The sequence below is a fragment of the Cardiocondyla obscurior genome, linkage group LG02, assembly GCF_019399895.1.
Source record: "Cardiocondyla obscurior isolate alpha-2009 linkage group LG02, Cobs3.1, whole genome shotgun sequence".
NCBI lineage: Eukaryota > Metazoa > Arthropoda > Insecta > Hymenoptera > Formicidae > Cardiocondyla > Cardiocondyla obscurior.
Window position 1 is genome coordinate 1,622,292 of NC_091865.1, and position 27,283 is coordinate 1,649,574.

Consider the following 27,283-nt stretch of genomic DNA (forward strand, 5'->3'; position numbering starts at 1 on the left):
ATTTTTATACATTACAATTACCCATTTAAGTTAATTTAATTTAAAGTTTAATTATTTATTAATAAATAATTTTATTAATTTAAAATTTATTAGATATTTTAGAAATCAGAAGAAACCATGCGCGCGAGTTATTAGATTCGGACATAAATTAATTATATCAATAATTAAAATTGATCTATATTTAAAAGCGTGTTGTACTTACAGTTAGTTGTATCTTCCGGTTAGATTAGGTTATTTTCCATCGTTCAGTCCGTCCATCCTTCCATCCTTCCATCCTTCCTTCCTTCCTTCCTTCTTTTCGTCCATCCGTGGCAGCTTATTCTGGATTATCCTGACTCATAGCACTTGAAATTGCTTGACACTATATTACACTGCTCTGCTTCTGTTTTTTTCTAATCACCATCACTAATCGCCAACAATATCACTCTGGTAGACGAACGACCGGAAGAACGACGATGAATTATCGCGGCGATTATTACGATTAAATTTAAGAAACGCGACGAACGATTATTTGTCCTCCCTCGAATCGTCCTCGTTCGCGACGCAAGAAACTGGCGATGTAAGGCGAGATCACTCTTGATTCTCCGATCGGTTCTCGTCGGCGGGATGAACGACGCTGGAAACAAGCGCCAACGGCGAACGAGACGACGGGCCACGAAATGTTCCCCGCGCACTTTATCGTCCACAAGTTCCTCAGAAAACACTCGTTCGAAACGGGACGAGAACCTCGGCCGCGACGAGGAAGGCGGGAGAAGTGCAGGTCTCACGTCTTGATAATGGCGATCGCCGAACCCCATTGAACGCTGTTGAAGAAGATCGCGAGCGAGACGAGCCGCGATACGTCGAACGCCACGTTTCGGATAAAATGTTTCCCGCGCACTTTACCGTCCTCAAGATCCTCAGAAATCACTCGAAACGGGACGAGAACCTCGGCCGCGAGAAGGAAGACGGACGAGGTACAGATCTCACGTCTTGTTAATGGCGATCGTCGAACCCCACTGAACGCCGTTGAAGAAGATCGCGAGCGAGACGAGCCGCGATACATCGAACGCCACGTTTCGGATAAAATGTTCCCCGCGCACTTTATCGTCCTTAAGTTCTTTAGAAGTCACTCGGTTGAAACGAAACGGGAACCTCGGTCGCGAGGGGGGAAGACGGGCGAGATGCAAATCTCACGTCTAGACAATGACGATCGCCGAAGTCTACTGAATGCCGTTGAAGAAGATGGCGAGGGAGACGGGCCGCGATTGGTCGAACGCCACGTTTTGAATAAAACGTTCCTCCCGCACTTTATCGTCTTCAAGTTACTCAGAAATCACTTGTTCGAAACGGGATAAGCACTTTGGAATGTAATTAACTAATGTTCGAAACTAATGACGAGCGCCCTCAGTAATTTCTAGTATTTTAAACAAATATTAAGTCTGATGCAAGTCTTGGACGCACAAGTGGCGTCATCTGTTACGACTTTTTTTTCACTAATGTGTACGAGTGTACACTGTAAGTAAAATCTATTCGAATTATTATCGACTTTGATTATTTCAATTATAGAAAACAATAATTATACAATTTTTATATAATTTCTTTTGAATTAATCACAATTTTTTTTTAAAGTTAATTAAAAAAAAGATTTAAAAAATGCTCGTTTGCATATGCATGATGTTTTGCTATTTATACTATTTTTTAAATATAAATTCAATATAAATAATAATGACATAAATCGTTGTAAAATTTTTGTTAATAACAGATAAGTGTTTTTTTTCATCAGTTTAATTTTTGCTGACTTATCGACTGGAAGTGTCAGAATTCTAATCTTTCTACGTACCTCCAGCATACTTGATAGTTCATCTTTGCTAATATCTCGTTGTTTATCAGGTAATTATTTTTGCTTTGCATTTTTTTTCGTCTATAAATTAAGCATTGTATGATTAATAAATTGCAAATAATAAATTTGTACAAAGGGATTGAACACTTTCAACAATTGTAATTTATAGGTTATAATGTACAATCGCTTGTTAAGTAGTTTCAATGTGAAAAAAACATAAAGATAAAATACGGAACATAATAAATTGTTAATAGAAAAAACTGGCACAATATAATAGACATGGAATAAAAAATATTCTTTACATAATCCTACATATTTTTACATACTTTGAACTAGTATAATATTCTTGAGATAAAGTTGCTGGTAATTTTTTAGTTTATTCGCATAAACATTTCATTAATAGTGTAATTAGTTACAAGATCGAACCAAACGGTCAAGCCAAACGCTAAAAACTTGTTTGCTTTTTAGCATCTGTTCATGCTTCGGGAATATACTACACATTGCCTATATATATATACTCTAATTAATGTTCAATTTTTTCATTATCTTGATCTATATTACAAATTTCATAAATTACAATTGAAAACTGCTTTCTTTCTCTCTCTCTCTCTCTTCATTTATTTCTGGTGTATTTTGATCACTCATATATGTATGTAATAAGTATGTTACTCAGTTTGAATATAAATAAGTTGTAGAAACAACAATTACAATGCATGTTTATACAGATTTTCCAAAATCTATATAAATTATATACTTGCCAATTTCACAATTATGTAGTTAATAAATTAATTAAGATTTAAGTAAGATGATTTTCACGTTACTTCCTGTGAAAATACGATTTTCTGGTATTCGTGGCTTGGTATGTTTCAGTGTGTAAATTGAGAAAATGTTCACCAATTTATATTACAATCGAAAGCAAGTTGAATCATGATATCTACATTTATCATGCTCTTCTCAACAGAACGATGTAGTCAGCATCTTGCAGAATGTATACAGCCTATTGTCTTACGTCTGTTTCGAATAGGAAACCTTTTTCATTTCGGTACATTCGTTTTCCTCTGGCCACATAGTAAGGATCGTATGCCGCCAAGATGTCATCGAGGGTACCACGTCGGTCTCTCGGTGATAATCTCTCATCTGTCAATTCGTTTGCGTTAATTTCGCAGTTTTCATTGTTACAGTTAGCTGTTTCCAGCAGGATTCTTAGAAGACTGTTCACAACCGGGAGACTCGCCACTTTAGTACGATCATAGTCGTTTATATTTTGTGAGCTTGATGACTTGATGAGACTGTCCCCTCCAAAATTCGGTGGCACTTTCTTACCTCGTGAAATAATGTAAGGCTCATTTAGACGCTCCAAAATATCGCGATGTTTGTCTCTTCGCTCCAAAGACAGTGACTCTTGAATTTTCTTTTCGAAACTTCTCAACCACTCGTCTTGTTCGTGGGGTAATTTAATCTTACAGATCTTGCAGAGATTACGTTTTTCTCGATAATTTCGAGTCTTTGTTCCGGAACTTTTCGAGTCGAGCTCGTTTATTAATTGCGAATCTGTTCTCAAGTTGTTCTCGTTGATTTCTAATCTGCCTGCGTCATTTCTTGCTTTTTCATTGCTTTCTTCTAATTTATGATCTGCGTAATTAAGTTTCCACGCCCTTTCGATGGGCTTATTACGATCTGCAGCTTTATTTGAACTCTCTACTTCGTTGTGGAATAAATTTTTATCTCGAGATAGAGTAAAAAGATCAGCGGATATGTATGTTTCGTTCTTTTCGACATCATTCTTAAAACTCGCGTCAGTTTCATAGGTCTCACGTTTTCCTCGAGTTTTGATTTCTTGATTTTTCATTAACGTTGAATTATTTTTATCCCCGTTTATGTCTTGACGGGAATCGTAATTTCTTTCTTCCATTTGATTGTTCAGTATCTTTGCTTTATCCTGTACTTCCCCGGTCATTTTTCCAGATCTTCTCACTCGACTTTTTATCAATAGATTTCCGTCTCTATCTGGATAGCCGAGAGTCGCTTCATAATCATCGAACATTTTGCCAATGCGTTCTGGATTTTTGATCTTATAAATTTTCTTTCCTCGTGTCAATATGTAAGGGTCGTTGTTATTCATACGCCGAGACGAGTCTAAGTAGTCGATGTCGATGTCAATCCACGTTGGTTCTTCCACGTAGAACGGTTGTTGAATCTGCCAGTCTTGGCTGTCCTTGCAATAGTTTTTTCTTTTCGAGAAGTCCTTTTGCAGATTGCCGTCAGTATTTTTCTCTTCTTGGATACCGATGGAAATTAAAACTCTCGGGTTGGTATCGCCAGGCTTTGATTTATCGAAAGATAAGTCATCTTGTGGAAACTGTTCCAATTCGTGTTGCCTGTAATGATCACAATGACCATAATAATTATTTGTAATTTTTTTTCTTCTATTATTTCTAACAATATAGTAAGCTTTTGTAATAATACAGTCGTTGTAAATGTCAATTGTTCATTGTCTTACCTGATAATCATCGGAGGCAATTTCCTCGATTCACTAATGAATCGCGTATCCGAAATTCGTGGGAAATGTCTGTCGTCCTCATAACTTAAGGATTCTTCTATTTTAAAGGGAATGTCTGTCCTTGGTATTCGTTTTGTTTTTTTATTCCACAGTTGCTTGCCGCAAATCCATGCTGTCTTCAGCCTTGGGTGGTTTTCCATCTCAAAGCATAAAATCAGTTTCTTAGGCTTGATGTAAATTTTATACAATAAACTTTAACGCGACGTTTTTGCTTCCAAAAAATATTTTGTATAAGTAATATTTTACTTACTAGAATATTTTCAGACACCACTACCGACAGCAAGGTTGTGGCCAACAATATTTTCCTCATTGCTGAAAAATATAAAGTTGCATATGTAGATTAAATTTTTATTTAACATTATGACATACGTAAAAAAAAAAAAAAACGTTTGACACTTTCTTCATTTTTATAATTAATTTTTCGTATATTTATTAATACATAAAAAAATATTTATCGTTTAGTATCATATCCATTTTAATACGACCAATATAAATATCGATATTGATTATGTGGATATCCAATTTTGTTCTGTCCTTTTCCTTAACTATTGCGTAGGAAATGGTGTACATAGTATTTGGTTACAATCAAAAGATGACGAATTTCTTAGAGAGAAGATTCTATTACATAAATTTTTATCGTGGTATGGAATAATACATATTAACGTAGCAGACGAGTAAGTACAAAAAAAAAGTACTTAATAATAATACGTATTAAGAAAATAAATTTTAATTTACTCGCAATCAAAAAATGTACTTAACATCTCACTCGAATACTGAAAGTATATCAATTAGAATTTAACAAACTTAAAAAGTATCTCTGGTAATTTTACAACTATATTCGACACGCATTTTAAAATATTATCATTCAAATTAATTACTTGATATAAATACCTATTGAAGAATGTAACAAAGAGATTGAATTACTATGATTGCTGTTTAATTGGCCTTTCTTTTATCAGAATCATTAATTAAAAAAAAATTAAAAAATTAATCTTTTAATTGATTTATTTAATTGATTTATGTAACACGATTTTATGTAAAATTACAGTGCGATGGAAGTGCGAAAGATCGTCGAAGAGCATGCTGTCTTTTAAAGCAATTATCAACGTACCTTACCTGTTGCCGACGTTCACCTGTTGACGATTGTCTCCGGCGTTAGCGAGTTCCTCGGCTAGAATGGTAGTGGGCCGACTCCTGCCGAGATATTTATGTCCCTTGGTCAAACTCCCGTGGGTCATTCCGTCGCGGTTGAAAGATTAGGCGGATTGCATGGGGAATTCGTTCACCTGGCGCGGATGCCCACACCAATCTATTTTGCCAACGAGTGCAAACATCCTGACGTCTACGTCCACTCGTTTCGCCGTCATGACGTTATGATATTTATTGTTAGAAACATTATCGGTGAGAGAAAGATAGATGGTAGGAAAAAAAAAATGTCACCCTTTCCGCCCTGAAAGCACGCAGTAAGCCCGTGGCTCGCCGTCGCTGTAGTGTAATTGATTCACATCTTTACGGTTGCACGAGGATTGAAAATTCCATGGTGAATTCCAAGTTGATTAAACGTTTCTTCGAATCACACAGGATGTACCTATATGAGGTTTAAAATTCGATAGCTTCTATAAATTGTAATTTAATTAAAATAATTATATGTATAGAAGAAATCTTTATGATCCTTCGTATTTCACTTTTACGTTCTTTGAATTTGTTTCTAATTGAAAATTTTCTTTGTAAAACAGAGGTCGCAGACTGAGCGCAAACTGGAAAATTAAGAAAAATGGTGAGAGTTCATACTTTTAAAATATGTGACTGTAAACTATTACACACATTAAATTACATGTTGTTTAATATGAACATCTTTAAAACGTACTGTATTTTATTAGAAATTCAGATTCCTCGGCGATGGCGACTGCCCGGACTGGTTGCTGGCAGAAATCAACACGCTTTCACGAATGGTAATGTTAGATTCTTTTTTTTTTTTTTTACATATCCGTATAATACTCCTGAGAAATTATTATTTGAATAGAATTCTTCATAGACATTTTATCCTATCTGTTATAATAAAAAGAGCATCAAGATATTTTTTTTGTAAAACTCGTTCAATATTTTGTTTTTAGACGTCAATAAAAATGAAAATGTTAGGTCAAGCAGTGGCTAAATATTTGACGGAAGGAGAACTTGATGTAAGTAATATCATTAAGAATCAATAAATCATTTTGTTAAAATACGCGACTGATATATTATACTAAACTTATTTTCATTTTTCTAGTTTTAGTACATATAAATTGCTTTTAATTACATAATACTGAATTTGTTTCAGCAAGAAAAAATTAAAAAGATTACCCAAGACGCTAAACTTGGTGCGTATAACTCCTCACATCTTATTATAATAATCAAATAAATATATGCAATAATTACTTGATAAAAGGAAAGAAAATGTATAGAACTGTCTTCCATTTAGATGTCAGCGATGCAAAAGCAATAGTAGCCGCCCTCGAATTAATATTCACATCTTCCGCCCGGTACAGCGTTTCTGCCGCTGACTTGAGCAGCGAATTGCAACAACTAGGACTTCCGCGAGAACACAGCACAGCTGTAGCACGACTTCATACGGATTATTGCTCCCAGATTTCAGCTGTTCTTTTACTTCAATCTTTAAGAGGTGCAAGTTTTATACATATTTTCATAAGATGTGAAATAATGTTTGATATAATAATAAGATATAGGTTTTAATTTTTGTGAAAACTCAATGCACACGAAAGCTACAGATTTTTATATTAATTTTGTTTCATGATGTTATCAAATTTTATTGGGTTAATTTTGCTTACCTAATTTTTATATCTTAATTTTTACATTCGTAGTTAGCCGTTTGTCGTCCATCGAAGTACTACCTTGCGACAGTTCGTCGCCGGTTTCTGCTGTGACGTTAAAATTGAAGAACATAGACGGAAAGGAAGAAGATTCCACTATAAATATCTCCAAGGATGATGTGCAAGTGTTACTGAAAGGTATAGAAATGGAATTAACAATAAGTTCTAAAAGTGTTTAACGGTGTCTAATAGTAATTTTTTTTTTACAAATATTTAATACAAAAAATAAAAACTGTGTTTTTCTTTCAGAATTGAAAAGAGCACGAGCGTTAATGGAAAATTTATAAATACTACGTAAGATAATATATTTTATAATACTTACCTTATTACTAAAAAAGAAATGTTATTTATCAATAAATGTGTCATACAGATAGTAAGATTATATTCCTTTCAATTTTCATTTTCGTAAAATTAACAGAAGAAGAAAATCGAAAAGAATCGAGGGTATCAAGCTATCCGTCGAATAATTTATTTTTATTCTCTTAATAAATGAATATACAAAGTTTACATTTAGTTTACTGGTTTATACGATGCATTGAATAATAATATTGATACGTTGTGACGATAATAATGTCGCTGTTAATAATCGCGCGTCGTTCTCCCCTCTGCTTTTGCTACGTTCATATGTATTCGAGCACGATGTGTCGGAATTAAAAGCGTGCGTAAGAAATAACGCGGATACGTTCGAAATGTTCCGCATTAAATCGTCGTGCATCTTTCTAATCTTTATTCTATTATTTCTTCAGATCTGTTGACTACATCCAAAGGTACATGCGCAACTAAACGAAGTGGCGATACAAGGCAGAATATTTTACGAGCGAGGGGAAATAGTGGTATTTACCAAAACGAATTTTAGGCCAGCATAGAATCTCTGAGATTGCGCGAAGCTGAATTCAGCTTCGGACGGGCAGAGAACTGAAAACGGAAAAGGAATTCCTCTCCGATGAGGTGCTATGAATACGGCGTATATTCCGGCGGATAATCAAAGTTTCTCGGAGAACATCATCGACATCGTGCTCTACGAATATATCTTTTTCTTTAGGGCGCGCGCAAAGCGGTAGCGTTTAATCGTTAAATTCGAATAAATACCAAGGCTAATCTAATCAGTCTTTATACAGTTATTCGTACACATTCGCTGTATATGTCCGTCTCGTTCACGCTCTCATGCACGCATGCATACGTTCACCCTTTCCGCGGTTCTTGTCGCCTGGTGCGACTCTTATATACAAGTGCCTCGGAGGAGCTGTCGATATAACGACACATCGAGTAAGCCCTCTCTCGCGATTATACACACGTTCCTGAGACGCGACTCTTTGGAGGGCTCTGACCGGCTCTTTTTTTATTTTTTTTTCTCTCATTTTTTCAATGCTCTTGTTGAGGTGGAACCAAGGATTTCGCGTGATCAATGATTAAATAATAGGAAAAAAAAGGGGGATTTTGATTAGCCAATTTTTCTTTCGACCCTTGGTGTCATTTGTAATACCTCGCATCTTAATTGCTCCTTGCTTCCGAAACGCTTCCGGTGCGGAGCCTTCCTCGGCATTTACGATCATATCTACGTCTAGGCTCTAGCCGGATCTAAAACGAATTAGAGTATGGTCACTGACGCTAGACGGTAAAAAAATATTTTTTAGCGAGAGGCAGCTTTTTGTATCTCGTCGCCGTGCTTTCATTTTTCGCGCACGCCGATGACAACTATTATCTGATTTTAATCGCACGCAAGTATAATGAAGCAGAATCATCGTCGAAAACGGGGCAAGCATTCTTGCAAAATATTTATAAACACAGACGTTGAAATATACATATAAACGCATGTAAAAAGTATGAAATTTTCTCCTTTTAAAAAGAATAGAAATATTATACAAGTAATTTCACATCCCTTTTTTTTACGTCAAATTGTACATTAAAAAATGCTAGTTTTATATTTAATTTTAAACTAATAAATCCACCTGAATATATTTTATTAAAAATTTAAATTTAAAATATATTAATTAAACAGAATCTCTATTGCGCCGCGATAATACTGTGTCTTGTAAAACAATTTCAAGATGCATGCCTCATCGTTGACAATTAACTATTTTCTATGATGGTCGTTGCGATTACGCCGCAGCAAAATCCGCCGTTCTTGGTGCATTTATCAAAAGATAGGTTTTTTTTTTTTCTTTGTGCTACTACTGTTGTTATGTGCGTTTTTTAAAAATTGTATTAGTGGCGGTTGCAACGGCGCGATCAATAATATATCGATTGTATGTACGTACACGTGCTAACGCTATCAAGAATCTCCGTAGAACGCTTGATAAAAAAAATGAATGTTAATCGCAAGGTAATTAATCCATTATCGTTTTTGGAATCAATGAATACTCAAGTTAATCCTTGATTTTTTAAATGCAAACAATTTAGTTCATAAAGATAAATTAATATTCACATAGAATTAGTAGATTTTGTTTAATGTATTTTTTATGACCATTAAAATTAAAAAATGGAAAATTAATCTGTACATCTTAATAACAAATTCGAGGTAGAGGAATTGTGCCACGAAGATCTCTTGATAACGCACGCACGTGCAAATGCGTGGAAGAAAATGTCATGCCGAAGCATTTGCATTAAGAAAAATATGTGATTCTAGCTAAGTATCTTACTTTGAAACAGAATCAAGGGTAGCATTATTGGACTATACATATTTGGATTACGAACAGGAGAGACAGAATAAATCTTTCCAAATTTAGATCTCAAGTTCTTTCCTTTTTACTTATTTACGGAAATTTCTCTGTCCTAATTCTTCATCTACTAGCGTATTGAAAATAGTCGTTAAAAAATATGTTCGCTACTACACTGGGTATTACTAGAGCTCATTGATCATTAAGAAGTCTGGTCCATCCCTTGATCGATGCTTCGTGCTATTGCTTGAGTATCCTCGTAAATGTCTTCGCGAAATGTGTGGTCCTTGCGAGATGATATGTACGATCGACAATGGCAAAATGTTCGATAAATTGTATAAAAGTAACGAATTTGCCATTCGTGATCAATTGGTCAATCTCTTGTGCTTTCATACGTGCTTTTTCGTAGCTTACAAGACAATTACGGTTATTTCACGTTTCACAAAGAATTGGAAACTCAAAGTCAAAATCTGTACTACAAGTGGCGATACCTTGCGAACAGCTGCAAGCCCGTGTGAATATTCAAATGCTATTAATGCACTGTTACAGGATAAACTGTTTTTCTTTGCACATCAAACTCAAAACTTACAACCCATTAGATTTGCACTTGGATTACTCATCACATTTTTCTTTTTTTTTTTTTTCTCTCTCGCGTAATACCTTAAGTAAATGGAAAGCGCAGAATTTTCCGGAGTAAATCTCCTACGATTTCGTGAGCTATTAATTTCCTTTACTCGTACAATAACTCGTAACAGAAATATTTTACGAACAAGGCTGAGAACATCGCTATTTCTAATACTGGAAGATATTAAAAAATACAGATATCTGATTTTATATCGCATTGTCTCATCAAAAGTATGAGTCCCGAACAATGCCGTACAAGAACGCTCACACTTTCTTTTTATTGTTGTAGTTATTATCTTTACGGAATGCGTAGAAATCTTTTTAACCGCAGTCACATGTCACACTGGTATACAACCATAATACTATTTGTTCATCATTGCGTTTGTATCTCCATTTTCGATGATTACAACAAATGTTTTTACGCTCATCACACACACACAATTTAATTTTTCATTTCGTTTGTCTAAAAACAAAAAATACAATTTTACATCAAATTAATAATATATTATAAAACATTTGACAATTATAAGAATAATAATAAATAAACAGTAATGCACAGTAATAAATTTCAAAAAATTATATCAATTGACACGAATTAGAATTAATTCCGGTAAACCTATTTACTGATAATTGTTTTTTTTACTTTTATAAATTGTATAATAAACTTAGTTTGCTTATTGAGCTTAATTGCAATGATATTGATTTGTTTGATCTCTTTTCTTAACTTACGTTAGAATCTCAAGTATTTCTTCTCAGCTTATCGCAATCTAACGGAAAGTCAACCACTTAAATATGCAATTAAAGTCGTTTCTATAAGAAAATAATTTAATTACATATATTAATATGTACTTATGATTACGAATCAACAATATGCATTCATAATATCCACAGGATGTGACAGGTTTTTAATTGCACATTATTGGATGAATGAGTTGATTTGTAATATCGATTTCCGGAAGATTTATCGAAAAGCAGGGAAGAGTTTAAAACGAACGTTGTGTCTTGTTGTGTGGCAATGTCCACTGTATTAGATTACGAGTCTCCAGCATCACGCGTCTCATAGAATAATATATAGTCGCGAAAGAATCGCAACTTAGCGAGAACGTGCATACACATATATTTACATGTATACATGCATATATAGATATTTTTTTTATGTATGTATACACGTATCGCGATAGCATATGCACAAGTAAATGCCTAGATAGTAAACGAGTATGGTAATTACTTATATTGACGAAAGGACGAAATAACATGGCAGTCGACAAAAGTAAATATAATTGAGATCTGCAGATCTTCTCTCTTTCATGATTAAGTGGCAGTAATCGTTCCTTAGTTAGCTCGCCATATTGCGCTTATTTTTCTCCTTTTACACACAGAGCGCCAACAATCCACTTGAATATATATATTGCATTAAATATAAATACACTCGTTGTATTATTATAAATAATGTAAGTTGATAAAAATCAGGCGAAACATTTATTTTATCTTTTTCTTTCTCAAAGAGAAGTGATGTAAAATAAAATGTATAATTCTTTTTACGGATGCAGTTTACGTAAAAAAAAAAAATATAATGTGACTGTAAAAGAGTACCGAACCGTTTGCAAATAAGTAAGTAACACGTATTATCTTAAAATCACGGGAAAGTCGTAGCATTATTTTTAGCTCTTACTCATCAATTTTAATTATATGAGTAATAAAAGTTTCTTTCTGATTGTATATACTTACATTAATTTCGATGGCACTGCTAATATCGTAATCTTTATGATTACAATTAAGATGGCAGATTATGATATATTATCAGGCCATAAGATTTAACGTAACAGTACCTGTATATCGAAAATCTTACCAAGGCCGAAAATTATGACTACAATCTGTACTTGTATTTTACAGTCATATAAAACCATCCGCGCATTTATCTCATGTATAATTTTTAATAATTAAACATGCAATTTGTGGAAGATTCGACAAATAAACATTTATCATCGACAAATTCAATAAATCTATAAAAAGGAAACAAAAAAAAAAAAAAAGACCAAAAGTAAACGAACGAAGAAATTACGTATGATTTAAATATACATTCCAACGCGGGAATGCTTTCCTATTTTTTTTTCTTTTTCGCATATCAGTAACTCGTCGCTGAGTCGCTGTATAAACAAACAATCGGCAATGTACAAATTACATTTTAACAAATTTACAATTATCGGTGGAAAAAAGATCTGAAATGTTAGTACAAAAACGTACACTGTACGAAAGGGCGATCTGAGTTTTCCACACATTCTTCTTCTCTTAACAGCCTATCCTTAATTCACTCTATACACAAATTTTATTTAGGACAACACAATAACTTTTCCCGTACCTAAATTGGGATAACTATGTTATTCTCACTCTCACCTGCCGTTTCTTCTCGGCATTAAATGCAGCAAAGAGCTGGCTTTCTTATTCGCAGATTTTTTTTTTCTCGAACACCTCACGCTTCACGATATAAGAACATGAGAAAAATGATTCTAGCTACAAGCACGCGTTGATACGTATAGAGAGATAATCGCGCAAACTCGAGAGAGCAAAGATCTATTACTTATAGATATTTTAAATTGCAATTCGTTTTACTTTCTTTCAAATTACGATATATGTGCACATTATTTATATTTTGCATTAATTTTTTTTATTGTTGCACCATTTAAACCTATTTTGCAGGATGATTACAATTAGATTGAAGATTTCTTAACCAAATCAGTTGTTACTATGTCACCATATATATCACTATTCACTTAAGATATTTTCAGATATTTCAGATATTTGTCTTTATTGCTGCAAGATTAAAGATAAAATGGAACATACGTTATCACAACGTACAAGATATGTATATAACGGAATTGATGTCTTTTAATTATAGTTGTTAATTACTTCCATAAGCTAACTGTGTGATATATGTAGAATAATTTATAATCGACTTTTTTCACGTATTTACCTTAGTGATCATTCAAATAAATGGAAATGTTTTCGTGTGCAATTTATACAATAAACTATGTTAATATCATAGATACGCTTCCGTAAATAGCCAGGTAAAATCTGATCAGTATCGAATATCAAGATCAGATTGTAAAAAATAGAGGCAATCCGTATTTTAAGCAATACTACAATCACTATACGCTAACAAATGGTAGAAATTGATATGTCGTTTTATTATTTTTTTTTTTTCTAAAAATTTCGACGTTTGAGCATGCGATACGTCAAAGTTTCTTTCCTAATGATTCATCAAGCAATGTATCGCACTAAATGCATATTATAATTTTGCATGCATCTTGAAAAGGTGTAGATTTCAAAGCAAAATATTCACAACTCGTCTCGAATTTGCGCAAAGAGCTTTCTCTCTTTTTCTTTGCGTATTACACATCTTTATCACTCATTCATCCGAAGCATTTAGGGAGATCATGATCGTGACATCGGTACGCTATGCTTGGAAACTGCAATCTCCTTTCTCCGATGTCATTCGTCATTACGAAAATGTCATTACGAAAATACCAGGTATTACCTAACACAATTCGAGTTTATGATTATTAGCAGTCCTTGCGCGTTTTAGTGCGGTAAACACGTATCGGAGTCTCCGCTGCTGGCCATAGAGAAGTTCGCAGAGTCCCGGTCGCTCTGTCTAATCTGCGCGGTGACCGTGAGCTTGTTGTTGCCTTGTGGTAGCTGGGGAAAGGTGTGATGACCCGGCAGTGCCCAAGGTTGATTATGCATTTGCACCGGCGGGAATCTCTTAACGAAGGGATTGTTAGGACCAACAGCGGGAGCGTGGAGTAACCTGACACCGTTATGATGCGACGGTAACGTCGTATGCGATGGCATGGTGGTATGGACTTGCGGCGGTACAAAGGTATGCCGCGGCACAGATCCGCAGCTGCCAGTTGAGCCACCGCTCATGTTAGCTGAGCCCATACTGTGGGAGGACGCGTGCGGTAGCGGCATCGTGGAGCAGTGAGGATAGGTGACGATAGGCTGTGTAGGATAATGCGGTAGAGTCGCCGAAGAGGCCTGAATACGGATGTCATTGTTCTCAGTGAAGGAAGTCATTCTCATGTTAGTAGAACGACCGAATGGTTCCTCGTTTGGATTCAGCGGATCCGTAAGTTTCGCTCTCGACAGTTTGCGGCGAATTACGACCGTTGCCTCATTCGGGTTCTCCAGAATAACCGCTGGACAGCCGGTATTGATCTCGTTATTGGCAACATTGCTGTATGGTGGCACATGATTCACGTACTGCGGCGAGGAAAAAGACTGACTGGTGCCAGGACGGCTGCTGGGTGGCGAGAAAGTTGTGTTTGCGGTGGGTGGCAGCGTACCACGCTGAAGGGAGCAACTGCGCCATTGCTCTCGCGGTTCTTCACGCGGCTCTCCAGTCAAATCATCTACGCTAGTTGCCCGACGCTGGGAACTACTGTGACTGGCATTACTAGCATTACTCGCATTACTGTGCACGCCGCTTGACGTCTCACTGTTGCTACTGGTGTTGCTGTGACCGGTTACCGAACCGGCACCTCCATTGCCTACCGCATCTAAAGGTGGTGAGTTTGAAGAGTCCGAGCGTGGTGTTAGCTCGTCATGAGGCATTCCTGAATCCGCGCGGCGCAAACACCGTGGCGTCTGTCCACCGTTCATCTGAAAAATTCCATTTATTCGCTCAATTATAATTGTCGATTTAATTGCAGTTAAATAATACACGACGAGAATAGATATAATTATTGCACGAAAACATATAGAAAAGCACGATGCACTAACATATATTAAATAATAATGTGTTATCTTCAACAAATTGTATTTTTTTTTTTTTTTTTGGGCTATACAGGATACAAGGATTACATAAAGTCTAAAACATTGCAAACGATTAATGAGATTGCCGTTGCATTATTTTTTAAGAACTATTTTAGCTACAATTTATTAAGATACAACAATTAAAAAAATATTTTATTATTTATAGTAAGTTACTACTTACGACTCTACATGCTTAATTAGCGATTGAGTATTGTTAGTGCAACGACAATCTGATATTATCGTTCACGTGAGCCAGACAATACGCAATTAGAGTTGTTAGTACCTGGGCGTTTGTAGTTAGTGGTGCCGCGACAATATCAGTACTTGGTGCGGAAGTTGGAGTCGGAGGTGGCAATGGAAGCGGTTCTTCGGCGGGATCAGGCAGAGGATCGGGAGTCAAAAGAGGCGAAGGATCACCCTCCGATGGTTGTAGGTCGCGACTTGCACTTGCGTAATAAGTTACTTGATCGTCGTTCACACACTCCAGCAACTGTTAAAAGGCAGCACCGTTAGTATTTGTCAGTAAATACTTTATTTTAATAATTTTCACATATAATTACGAGATTAATTAATGGAAAGACATACGTGGTGTTATGTAAAACTGGTGTTATGTAAAAATAATTTCGTGTATCTTACATTCCTGAATTTAGGTATACTGTCTCTATGCTTTATCGGCCATCTATGCCACTGTCGAAAGCAAAGAAAATCTCTAAGTTAAAAGTAATGGGTGGTGTAACAGAAGTGTGCTTATTACAATCAGATAAACATAATAAAATAATAAATTTTTGAAAAACAAGTTTGATCGTTTCACTAAAATAATGGTATAATATAACATATTAAAAAATGTTTAAAAAAAAAAAAAAAAAAAAAAATACATACGTTATAATTCGTGATAGACAAAGTGTTCCCGTTCACACAATTCCCTCTGTACAAATGACAAAAAGAGCTTATTTTGTTAAATATAATTTACCTTGTTTTCTTCAGAGGTAGAATCATCAGCAGGATCTAACGAAGTGATTAACGGTAATTCGCGTAATGTGGCGTAATCTCCGTCATCGTCAGGCCCACCGTCAGCGACACCTCGTCTGGCTTTTCCCTTATTACTAAAAATTAAGTGCAATAATTAAAAATTATCCTATATTTTCGTGCGCACAATGACTGCTGAAGAAATTCAAACAGGATGGAAAAATGGTGACAGAATGATTTGGACAAAGTATACCAAGCGAAAACAAATATGGGTTCACAAATTGATAGATAGAGGCGAAATAAATAGAAGTTCTCGAAAGCTTTAATTTATACTGGCACGTATTAGCTATGACAAGATACTATTTTCAGAAATAAAAAAAAACGTCCCATGTCATAAAGATTTCAATTCAAGTCGTTTAAGCATCGACAACGATAATAGACGAAAGCAAGTATTAGAAAGGTCACACCATATTTAAATAGAAATCTTATGCACGTAATAAATTACGAGAATAAAAGAGTGCATCATGCTGAAATAAAAATTAAGTTTGCCAATGTACAAATACATTTACTGCCATTGGTTTACAGCTCAGAAAATATTTGTTCATCTCACAAAGATCCAACGAAGATCAAAGAAAGTAAAAGCCATAATTTAATTACACCGTTTGAAAGATTCTATTTCATATTTAGTACTTCAAACGTAAGAGAAACGTGAATAAAGTGCTATATACTTGTATTACGTGTATAACGTGGGTAGCGTGGTGAAAGCGCAGAAACATACACAAAGACACCAAGAGGAGGGAGGAGGGTAGTTACCGCGAGCCTGACGTACTAGGCAGGTCGTTAAAGGTGACCTTATGCTTGAGTTTCTTGTTCAGCCAACTCTTGTCAGACGTTGGTGCACCACCAGCATCGCTCGGGGATTGTGTAGGTGAGGGGCGTAATTTCGGCCTAAGCCAGTAGATCTGCTCATCACCGTCAGCCGTCGATTCGCCGTCGACTCCGTCGACGTTTCCGCCTGCAACGGGCGCGGAAAAGGATAAATCGCTTTCGGGTATTAGCCGCGCGTACTTTCATCGATCAGAGCCTAAAGCCCCGTGGCTCATTCTATTTCATGCCCGACAATTCGCATTTGCTATTTTTTTTTTTCTTTTTTTTTTCGACTTTACGTAAAAAGAAAAAAAAGAAAGGAAAGCATTCGTCCTTTAAAAAGATTCTGTTACGTTTCACGGGAAGTATAATCGGATATAAAACAATTCAATCTTTCAAAAATGTCATTTATCTAGGTGACGTGCTGGGAGAAAAGCTGATGCAGTGTCCGGTAAAAATAAAAATCCGATTTACCGAACTCCGAAAGGCGTCTTTGCCGGTACTTTCCATTACCTTGCGATCGAGCTTTTCTTTCCATGGCAGCCTTCTGTATTACGCTCATAATGGCTCTCTTTGGCGAGGTGTCGGCGATGGTGTAAGTTCGGCCGTTACCGACGACGAGCAAAGGTGCGTTGGTGCCGTCTTCGTCATCCTTCGCCGAGAGCAAATCGACATCGGTGACGAGTTTGACCGACCTCGCGGACCTCACGGTGGCGCGTCCGATGGTCACGCGTAACTTGAACGTCCACCGTTGCTTGACAGTGAGGAATATCCAGAGTAACAGCCACAGGAGGAGATGTAGAATCGTGCCGACGATGCAGGCAAGGATGGCGCCGTCCAGGCTTCCGCGGTATACTACCGTGAAGTCGTAGAGTAGCGGTGCGCTGCAGATCACAATTGCCAGAAACACGACGAACGAGGCGCAATGCGGAAGATAAACCCAACCATTGCCGTCGCGGCCGTCCTTCGACAGGATCACGCGACGTTCGCGTTCCTGATTCAAGAACGCGGTAAACCTGCAAAAATTAAATATTTATTACAGAGCACTGTTTGCAATTAAAACATAGAGAATTAAATGCAAACAAATTATTTGTATTAATATAAAAAAAAAATAAAGTTTAATTAAATTTTATTGGCGTTAAAATTTAATCGAAATAAAACAATAAAACATTGTTTTCTTTAAAGATTCTTTTAAAGCTGATACAAAATATATATATGCCGCGATGCCAATGGGATTGTTAATTGTTATCCTTTGTTGAAGCTACGGAAAGCCGAGAAAAGAGTATTGAGAAAACCATTGAATTTCATACTGAATAATAACAGTATCGGGTAGCACGCTTGTCTGTCTTACAAGCGTTCAGCGTTCAAGTGCTGTTTCAAATTAGAGAATTAGCAAGTCAGATAAAAGTCGAAGCAAATGGAATGTAAAAATTACGAGAGTGTTGAATTCTGCGATAAAAGCGTTTACGTATTTAATGAAACAAAGATAAATTGTACGAAAAATCAAAACAGACATAAAAATATTATTGCGTTTCTTTTTATACTTTAAAGTTTTAAAGTAACTTTATACTTAAAAAAAAAAAATGTCACAAATTTTTCACAAAGTACAACTGACAAGCGTCTAGTTAAACGCTTTTGCACAATAAACTCTGCGTAATCTAAAAAGTAAACTTGTTTCGTTATTCTTATCTGATAACAACGGATTGGCTAGACAATTTTCTTCGTGGAAGAAAATCCCAGCAAGTAAATCTCGGCTGGGAGTTTAATCGAGGTACGAGAATGAGCTCGCTGTGCATAAACACTCTAAATATTTACCTGCCATGAGCGTAGAAGTACATGACCATGCTAGAGCAAAGCACTAGAAAAGACAAGAGTGCGAAGAGTACAAGAGTTACGGGAGGATCCAGTAGAAAGTACGAGTCTCCAAATATTGTCGATATTGTACTGGTAGTCGGAACGGTGCGATGCCGAAGATGCGGCAAAACTTTCAAGGCACCTACCACCTGGACCTAAAAAACACGTAGATATTAATAAAAATTTTGTCACAGCACTTATAACAATGCTAACATAAGTTCCTACATCAAGTTAAAAAATTATTTTCTAAACACGAAAAAAAAAAAAGAATAAGTCATAATTTTAAAAGTGCATTATTATTCTAATTTTAATAACGGTATTTTCTTTCGTTCTTCTTTATCTTTTAAAGAGTTTCTCTTTCAATTTACGTAAGTGAATTTCTGAGGTTTTCCTAATAAAAAGCAGACGCGGTGTTTTATAAAACATTTCTTTGCGATTTCCGACGTTTCTTGGTTTTCTCGGGGTTTTATTAACTTGCAGTAACTTTTCTTGTATTCGCAAGAATATCTCGTATATGCGGTAGAGCAGAACGAACAGAGACGTTATCGAAGTTTTCCATAAGTTTTAACTGGCATCAAATACTTTGCGTTGCTTACCTTGTAAAGGACGGACATTCCAGCGTAAACCAGTAAACTCTGCGCTGAATTTATGACCAACTGCAGACTGAAAATCGTACCCAATGCTTTGTTACATGACCAGAAGACGGCGGGGTACCTTACCGAATAAACGCCGAGTGCTGCAGCGTAATTTAGATATTCCAAAGTAATCGGACCGTATGACTCGGCTGAAAAATAAAATAAATCGTGCAAATAAATCGCATTTACGATAAATAAGTATTTTTCATAATATTTATTCTACCTGTAAAATAAAATTTAATTATCCAATGCAATTATTTTACAAGGCATTAAAAAAAATTCCTTCTTCGTTCAATTTGTTGTTTCGCTCTATAATTTTTACACAATCGCGATTTATAATACCACCTATGATAACATATAATTGCTTTGACTATTTAACATGCTCAATAATTATTTTTATTTTATTTAAAATGCTTGTAATTTTCTCGATTTTAGTTCCGAACGTATTCTCTGGATTCGCGACGTAAACGTAGATTCATAATTACCTGTTTGAAGTTCAAGATTCAAATTTTCAGGATGATCAAGATCCGCCAGACTATTCATTGTTAACGACATAGTCTGAGCCGTCATGTTTCCACCGACAGCTCTGGCAGGTTTAGTCGTGGTGGATAGTCTTGTAAGACTCTTCGCTTTCGATCTACTTTTTGAACTGCCATTTCTGGTGATGGGTCTCGCGATTGGACGTCTCACGGTGCTATTTTTCGGAACCGATGTCGATTTTGAAGTTGATGTAATAGTTTCGATACTCGTGGACCTACTAGAAATCGTACTAGAGATCGAGCTGGTGTGAGATAGAGGCGGATCTGTGACGATTGGATAGAGAACGGTTGAGAACCTAGTAGTTGCATCGGTACGAGTCTCGACAGCATCAGGAAGCGCCATGTTCGTTAAACTAGGTATTGGAGTGGTGAGTTCGTCGAAGTTCTCCTGGATATCATCCTCCAGGGTTAAGAAAGGTTGCGGAGATCCCGAACCAGGCATAGTACTAAAGTTGCCAATTGGATTCATAAAGCTTAGCAACACTAAACGTTCACGATGTATCACCATCCAATCCAGATCAGTTCTCCATATAGCATCTGTAAATAAAAAAATTTCTTTTTGTCTTAATAGTTCAATAAGAGTCTTAAAAAAATATATGAAATAAAAGAAACAGCGCGACAAATTTTGCTTAAACATTCGTCATAATATTATTAATAATATAATTTTTTAATCACAGGTTTATCTGTAAACTGTGCTTTTATCGCATAATATACCGATTGCCACCTTTCAAACTTTTTATAATATTTTTTTTTTTTTTTTTTGCGAAGCTTAATTCAATTCAATTATCTTTCAGCCACTTGGTTGGATAAGCTTCTTCGTGATATCCTGCTTTATAACTGGTTTTATTGCATACGGTGGAGTGATGGCGAGCTTGAAAAGGGACAATGGCAGCGCGAAACGTTTCTTCGATCGAGTGACCATCGAAGAGTCTCGTGGCAGAGTGTTTCGGAAGAGATAAGTGTCGTCATGGTATGGACCACCGCTTATATTTGGTCAACATTAAAGAGTCTGTTCCAGTCTGTTTATTCGCGAGAAAGTAAAACTTAACAAAAATTATATATAACATAATTGTTGCAATTTTATATTTATTATTCAGACACATTAAGCTATTGTTGGATCGCTATTTAATAATTATACAATGTAACAATGACTGTAGAAGTTTCTAAAGGCCGATGAGTTAAAAACCTTTTTTTTTTTTTTTTAATGTTAACTAGAGAATTGTAGGTACATAACGTACGGAAAAATGACGTGAGTAACGTAATAATACAAAATCTTTTAATTTAACGCTAAAAAAAAACATTTCAATTCACCAAGCTGTCGGATTCAACGTATCAAAACGAGTGTAAAACTGTGGAGAGCTCACGTGCTCGGCCATGTGTTCTCGATTCTCTCTGTAAATGAACAATACAGAACGACGGATGCTGAGCGAGCTAAAATCACGCGGGAAATCCAGACGAAAGCACAAAGTTGCGTTTAATTGACCGTCCCTCACATTCTGACCGTTTATCCTTTCCTCGGGGTTCGAAATATTTTTAGCCTTGGAATACGGCGTAATTACATCCAGGGGGATTAAACTTGTCTCGACCGGAGGCCTCTTCTCTCGCCGAGGTTTCCGCATACTCAGTGTCTTTAATCCCGTCGGGGATGACGTGGAAGGAGTTAAGTCGCGTGAAGGACAAAAATGCGGGTATCCTGCAGCCTTAAGTCAGATTACATCGTTTTGATTTGACTTCCCTTGCAGCGGGCAAACGTCACCTGTCCATATTTGATTGCACAAAACTGCATTCGAAATGAATTAAAAATGCAGAAGTGAACGTACGCTACGGCTAAGCGATAGGATTAAATATAACAATGCCCTGATATTAAAACTGGCTGGATATTATCGAAGCATCGCGATAACTTTATTTTTTTTTCTTTTTTCTATAACTGTCAAATTATAAGTTTTTGATAGCTGACGTTTTGAAGTAAAACTTTTGCGGCGCGAAGATTATACAAGGGAATCAATTAACGTCGCGGAATGGTGGGTACAATTAAAATCCCTTCATCTTTTTAAAATAAAATAACGTAAAAAGCAACTGGTGCATTCACTTTGAATTTTAGAAATTGTTTTAACTTTCCGACTTGCGAGGAAAAAAAAAAATATGAAAGAGAAATCGTCTCTTGTTCGAAAGTTGTTCTAATATATATGTATATAACCGAGGTACTTCAATGCAACCTTCGCGAGGAAGCATAGTTGTTCCTCTTGGAGACTTCTAAAAAGAAAGAATTCCGCTTCTCGACTTTTTCTTCTTCTACTTCTTCTTCTTCTGCTTCAGACAGACTTCAAAACAGTTTTCTAAGAATTGCAACTGTTGAGTTATCGAACGCACGTACGTTACAAAAACGAAAATACAATCATTTGAGTTTAATAAATCGGCGGGAATTGTATGTAGTCATCTTTTCGTATCGAAAGTAAAAAGTTTGGTTAATTAAAGCGCGTTGATATTGGTCGGCATTGCGCGTTTAATAAGCATCGACAACAATTCTGTGTAAATCAACTGCACAGACTGCTCGAAATTTGCCAATTTATGTAATTGTATTATATAATTATCGCAAGCTATGAAATTTGCATTCTTGGATGGACATATTTAATCGGTTTGTTTTGCACATTTAACGGCTTATGAAACCACATCGCTTCGTGTATTTTACGTTTTATGTATTTAATGCTTTTGTTATAAAGTTTTCATTGTTTAAAGCAGCCTATCCTTTGTTTGGTTGCGGTATTGTGTTTTCATTTATCGCAGTACCTCCATGGCACCTTTCTTTTCGTTTATCTAGTTTGTATATATATTTATATTAATTTATAAGATGCTTGGAAAAATATAGAGATGTTTACGTAACTCTAACTTCTCGATGCCAATAAATTTTGTGCATTAATTGGGTTTGCAAATAAAAGGAGACAAAAAAAAATTAAAGAGGAGAAGCGGAAGAGAAAAAAAAAAAATTCTATGCGCATTTATCTCGAAAATATAAATCTACCTGTGAATTTTTCGTGACCCGCTTCACGCTCGTGGTTTAAAAATTATTCATATCAAAGCGAACGCGCGAGTAATGTATCGTTGAAGCGTGTTATTGGCATTATCGTTCGTATGATGCCTCCGCGCGAAAACGATGCGCCACGTAGAGCGGTAATGATAACACGCATGCATATTTTACAGGATATCGGATGCCGGAGGAATTGCCCGTGAAACATGTTGCGCCGCGTTTGAGTCTATGAATATGAGATGCGGCTTGGGCTGGATTGAGAAGCGCACTTGTGCCGCACAAATGCATGCATAACAAACATCTTGCGCTCACTTTTGCGATTTAAAAGATATGGAGATTATGCACCGCGCATGTAATTACACGTGTACGTGAAAAAAATATGTGTAAGTTTTGTAGGATACGGGTTTCAGATCTCGAGATAAAATATAATATCCGTAACGCGCGCGGTTTAACTTCAGTAACTACTTGTATCATTTTTAATTTAATATTTTTTTTTCTTTTTTTTTTTTAAGAAAGACTCGAGTTTCGGAAAGTCCCGACAGGATAGTTAAATGTAAAGATAAATAAACTTATAATGAGCAATGAGAAGCAAGCTGAATTATCATTAATTCCATATACGTTGCATGACTTCCACAAATTTCTACACCACAAAAGATTCAAAAAAGAGGAAAAAGCAAACATTTTTTTTTTCGTGACGAAGTCTGTGAACGTTCGATTATTGGACGAAGGATATCGACGCCCGAACACGGTTTCGATCGCCGACAATTACATTTCCGAATTTGCCGCTCGCACGTGTGAGCGAGCATCACACAGCTCATAAACCGCCGGGCACATCCCGTCACTTCCGGTTGCGCGGCGTACTTCCCCGCGCGAGAGATGCGTTCAACTAAATCACCGATAATGAAATTGCGTAGCAAGCTGGGCGATAGGCATTCGAGCGTGTTGGCGCGTCGACCGCGATAGACAGGTGCCCCCGTAGGTGTAATCGACCGGTCGATCCGGAAGACGAAGGGGCTGAAGAAACGAGAGCGAGAGCAAGCGGGGAGGAAAAGGGCCGGAGAGTTGCTCGGTGTAATTTTATGTAAACTAATTACCCGCTAATTCGGTTATGGTCAACGTGCGCGGAATAGAGCCGTAAGCCGGCGCGCTGCAATCAACTCCACAAGGGACGGGCGCGGAGCAAACAGAATCAGCGGGTTATACGTAGAGAGGATCGGAGGCGAAAGAAAGCGAGACAGAAGCCACGGAAGCAGAGAACGATAAGGTGCCTCGCCATTTTTCCTTTTTCTTTGCGCGATTGTCCCATCGTTCCTTTCAAACGCGCGGGTGATTTCCGCTTCCTGAATGCTTCGCGGAAAAATTTAACGGAGAAGTCACTTGCATTTCTCGACGGCTGCAGTTATTTACTGAAATTTCTCGCCCATGTCTCGCGTCTCTTGACGCCTTCGCGAAAGAATCCTTTGATATCTGCGAGCGATCGACGCGAAGATAAGCGCGTGAGGGGCAGTAATTTTTTCTTCTTTTTCTTTCCCGGTGTTCGAGTTATCACGACGTACGCGAGGACGCTCCGGCCGCATCCGCTGAAATACTTGCAACCGATGGACTAAGATTCGTAATCCAGCGACAGATACCTTCTCCTAACGATCTTCTATACGCGGAAAGCACCTGCGATTATTTCTTTTGTCCTTATCGTAAGTCTAATTGCGAGCTACGTGTACATTACATTCGCTGTGATCAATACTTTATCTTTAATTATTAAATTAAAAAAATAATTGCAGTTGCGTATAATTTTTTTCTTATACAGTACTCAAAAAGATCTCTGGAATTTAATTTTTTTATTTATTTGTTTTAGATCATTACTGTAATAACTCCGCTGTTGCGCATCAGATCGGTAAGTCGCAATTTTTCATTATGTTACGGGGAATTAGTTCTCTACGTCTTCCGTCGAAATAGAACCATATCACGTATTTCTACGATAATTAATCATTTCGCATTAGCTGCTATTATTATGATAATGTACTTCGCCGGTTTAAAGAAAAAACAGGGTTTATAAATAAATTTAAATAAAAGAAATTAAAGGTATTAATATCAAAACTAAATATATGCGCATTAAAACAATGCCTCCTTAATAAAATTTTTCTTCCGAAGCTCTACGTTTCTCCGTCTTCACGTAAAATATCGTAACGCCTTGATAACAATCCATTCTCTGTGGATGTGTCCCTAATTGGAAATTATACCGCTATTATTATACGATAAAAGGCCGCCCGTATCCCTCGTGAAATGTAACCGAGAGAAAAAGCACCTCGTCACCGGTGCAAGTTGCGTTGTGAAATTGCATCAATTCTCGGCGAGAGAAACGGGACAGGAATCGCCGTGAACTTTCAAAGGTTTAAACGAGACGCGGATGTTCAAGGAGAAGGGATTTTACGAACGCGAAATCCTGCAGCAAACTGTATGCACACACCTGGCCGATCAATACACGAGCGAGGACGTAGCCAGGACGAAGTTACCCTGTTACATCCCCGTCTGCCTCTTCATCCCACCGCGTGAAAACTTTCGCGGCGATAACGCAGTTCAAATTGGAAGCTACTTTATTGTCGGTGTTATCATTAAAAAAAAAAAAAAAAAAAGGGATTTATCTTTGGCGGTTAATAATTATATTAGCGCGAGGGCAGGATCGTGGTGTAAAACTTAACGGAAACTTGGCGACAGAGAAAAGATTTAATGAATTTTAGCCGAAACTGCGCATTTTTATCGCGCAAAATCTTATGTCTGTACGGTGGACTATATAAACCAGATATGTAACTCGAATAACTCGTAAATTTCCACGTCAGAACGAAAAAAAAAATGAACCTAATTTTAAAATTGCTTTAAGATTCCATGCTTATTTCCATATCGCGTGACTGGAGCGTATTTCGGGTTATGTCAACAGTTTCGTTTCAAGTATTCGGTACGTCGTTAACGTGCTTTTTTTTTTCTTTTGTTAGATAGTCTTATTGTTAGATAGAGTAATTTCCGAAAGTGTAAAATAGTCTTCGCGTAATGTAAAGTTAATTTTTTTTTTTTTATAATGCAAAACTTGGAATCGAGGCGACCTTTTTCCTAATTACGATATTTCTGTTCCATTTTCACTTAATCGATTTACGCCAATGTTATATACATATAAATACCTTTGACGTAATTTACTGCTGGATATTATTCGATAACTTTTTTGTTTATAAAATCAACAGACAGCGGCTACTTTTTTTTTCCCCCCCGAGTGATTTCGAAAGTTTCATAGCGCGCAATGTTTCATCCATACATTTACGAGGAAGGGGAGTTCGAGGCGTTTAAATATTTATGACTGTCGAGGAATATCCACGACCGTCATCCCACCCGCGCCTCTTTATTCTGATATTCAAACACGCTATTCGAGTGATTGCAAGAGTCCAGAAAAGCCTCCGTAGCCGCAGATTTATAGACACCGCTTCTGATTTTGTTTGCAATCAGCAGCGATGCAATAAAGTTTCGCAATGTTAAAGTTGAGCGTTTTGAAATTGAGCTACAAATTATTCGCCACGTTTATTTATTTCCGTGTATACATTGCACGCCAGATGCAAAAACTGCAATCTATACTTAAAAATTTTGTTATCGAGTTATTTGATACAGTTTCTATTTTTCACCATTCGGTTTCGTACTTTTGCGCTGTGAAGATGTGCATCGCGTAGCGATCAAAAATTAAATTGGAAATAAATTAAAAATGCATTAACGCAGCGATAACCAACCGCAATTTGCATACTTGTGCTGCTCAGTTTAGAAAAGTGTGGCACATTATTAATAATGTTCCCAGAAATATATTATGCATTATGTTTTTTACGTAAAATCACTAGTCATTAATAAAACATTATGCTGACTTATATTTTATTTAAAATCTACTCGAAATAGAGCTTCGAACAAAATGAATAAAGTCAGTCGGTAAACACGATAGTTTGCCTCGTGTAATAATTATATTTTTTCTTTTTTTTCTAATCATACTTTTGCGAGTTTATTTTCCAAATCGATGCTAACTAATT

At 36.4% G+C, this 27,283-nt stretch overlaps 3 protein-coding genes across 13 annotated transcripts in view; 1 reads left to right on the forward strand and 2 right to left on the reverse strand.

Annotated features, from left to right (window-relative positions):
• Positions 1-1,768: 1,768 nt before the first annotated feature.
• Positions 1,769-9,593, forward strand: LOC139113248 (COMM domain-containing protein 4). Of its 6 annotated transcripts, none has more exons than XM_070674248.1 (9): positions 1,769-1,872; positions 6,119-6,159; positions 6,263-6,334; positions 6,497-6,562; positions 6,700-6,739; positions 6,841-7,041; positions 7,241-7,387; positions 7,499-7,543; positions 7,996-9,593. In XM_070674248.1, exons 2-8 carry the CDS (start codon positions 6,157-6,159, stop codon positions 7,534-7,536), a joined length of 567 nt encoding a protein of 188 aa, XP_070530349.1. In that variant the 5' UTR covers positions 1,769-1,872; positions 6,119-6,156; the 3' UTR covers positions 7,537-7,543; positions 7,996-9,593. The 6 variants fall into 6 exon arrangements, with proteins under 6 accessions (XP_070530349.1, XP_070530343.1, XP_070530345.1 ...); XM_070674244.1 differs by lacking the exon at positions 7,996-9,593 and adding an exon at positions 5,431-5,979 and having other exon boundaries at positions 1,780-1,872; positions 7,499-7,622; XM_070674246.1 differs by lacking the exons at positions 1,769-1,872; positions 7,996-9,593 and adding exons at positions 4,737-5,056; positions 5,431-5,979 and having other exon boundaries at positions 7,499-7,622.
• LOC139113246 (uncharacterized) lies at positions 1,879-5,624 on the reverse strand. 2 transcript variants are annotated; one of them, XM_070674240.1, is made up of 4 exons: positions 5,494-5,624; positions 4,633-4,694; positions 4,323-4,522; positions 1,879-4,200 (listed from the first exon to the last, which is right to left on the reverse strand). In XM_070674240.1, exons 2-4 carry the CDS (start codon positions 4,690-4,692, stop codon positions 2,820-2,822), a joined length of 1,641 nt encoding a protein of 546 aa, XP_070530341.1. In that variant the 5' UTR covers positions 4,693-4,694; positions 5,494-5,624; the 3' UTR covers positions 1,879-2,819. The 2 variants fall into 2 exon arrangements, with proteins under 2 accessions (XP_070530341.1, XP_070530342.1); XM_070674241.1 differs by having other exon boundaries at positions 5,499-5,591.
• Positions 9,594-10,530: 937 nt separating the features above from the next.
• Positions 10,531-27,283, reverse strand: part of Tinc (transmembrane protein tincar) — a 96,507-nt gene continuing 79,754 nt past the window's right edge. For 3 of the 5 annotated variants that reach the window (XM_070674234.1, XM_070674236.1, XM_070674237.1), the window contains 8 exons: positions 20,153-20,743; positions 19,629-19,816; positions 18,994-19,187; positions 17,692-18,194; positions 17,125-17,326; positions 16,316-16,448; positions 15,629-15,835; positions 10,531-15,192 (listed from right to left, as the gene is read on the reverse strand). In XM_070674234.1, the coding sequence (XP_070530335.1) occupies positions 14,110-15,192; positions 15,629-15,835; positions 16,316-16,448; positions 17,125-17,326; positions 17,692-18,194; positions 18,994-19,187; positions 19,629-19,816; positions 20,153-20,743 (3,101 nt within the window). In that variant the 3' untranslated portion in view covers positions 10,531-14,109. Of the gene's footprint in view, positions 15,193-15,628; positions 15,836-15,981; positions 16,033-16,315; positions 16,449-17,124; positions 17,327-17,691; positions 18,195-18,993; positions 19,188-19,628; positions 19,817-20,152; positions 20,744-27,283 lie in introns of all 5 variants that reach the window. The other 2 variants (XM_070674238.1, XM_070674239.1) reach the window with 2 other exon arrangements.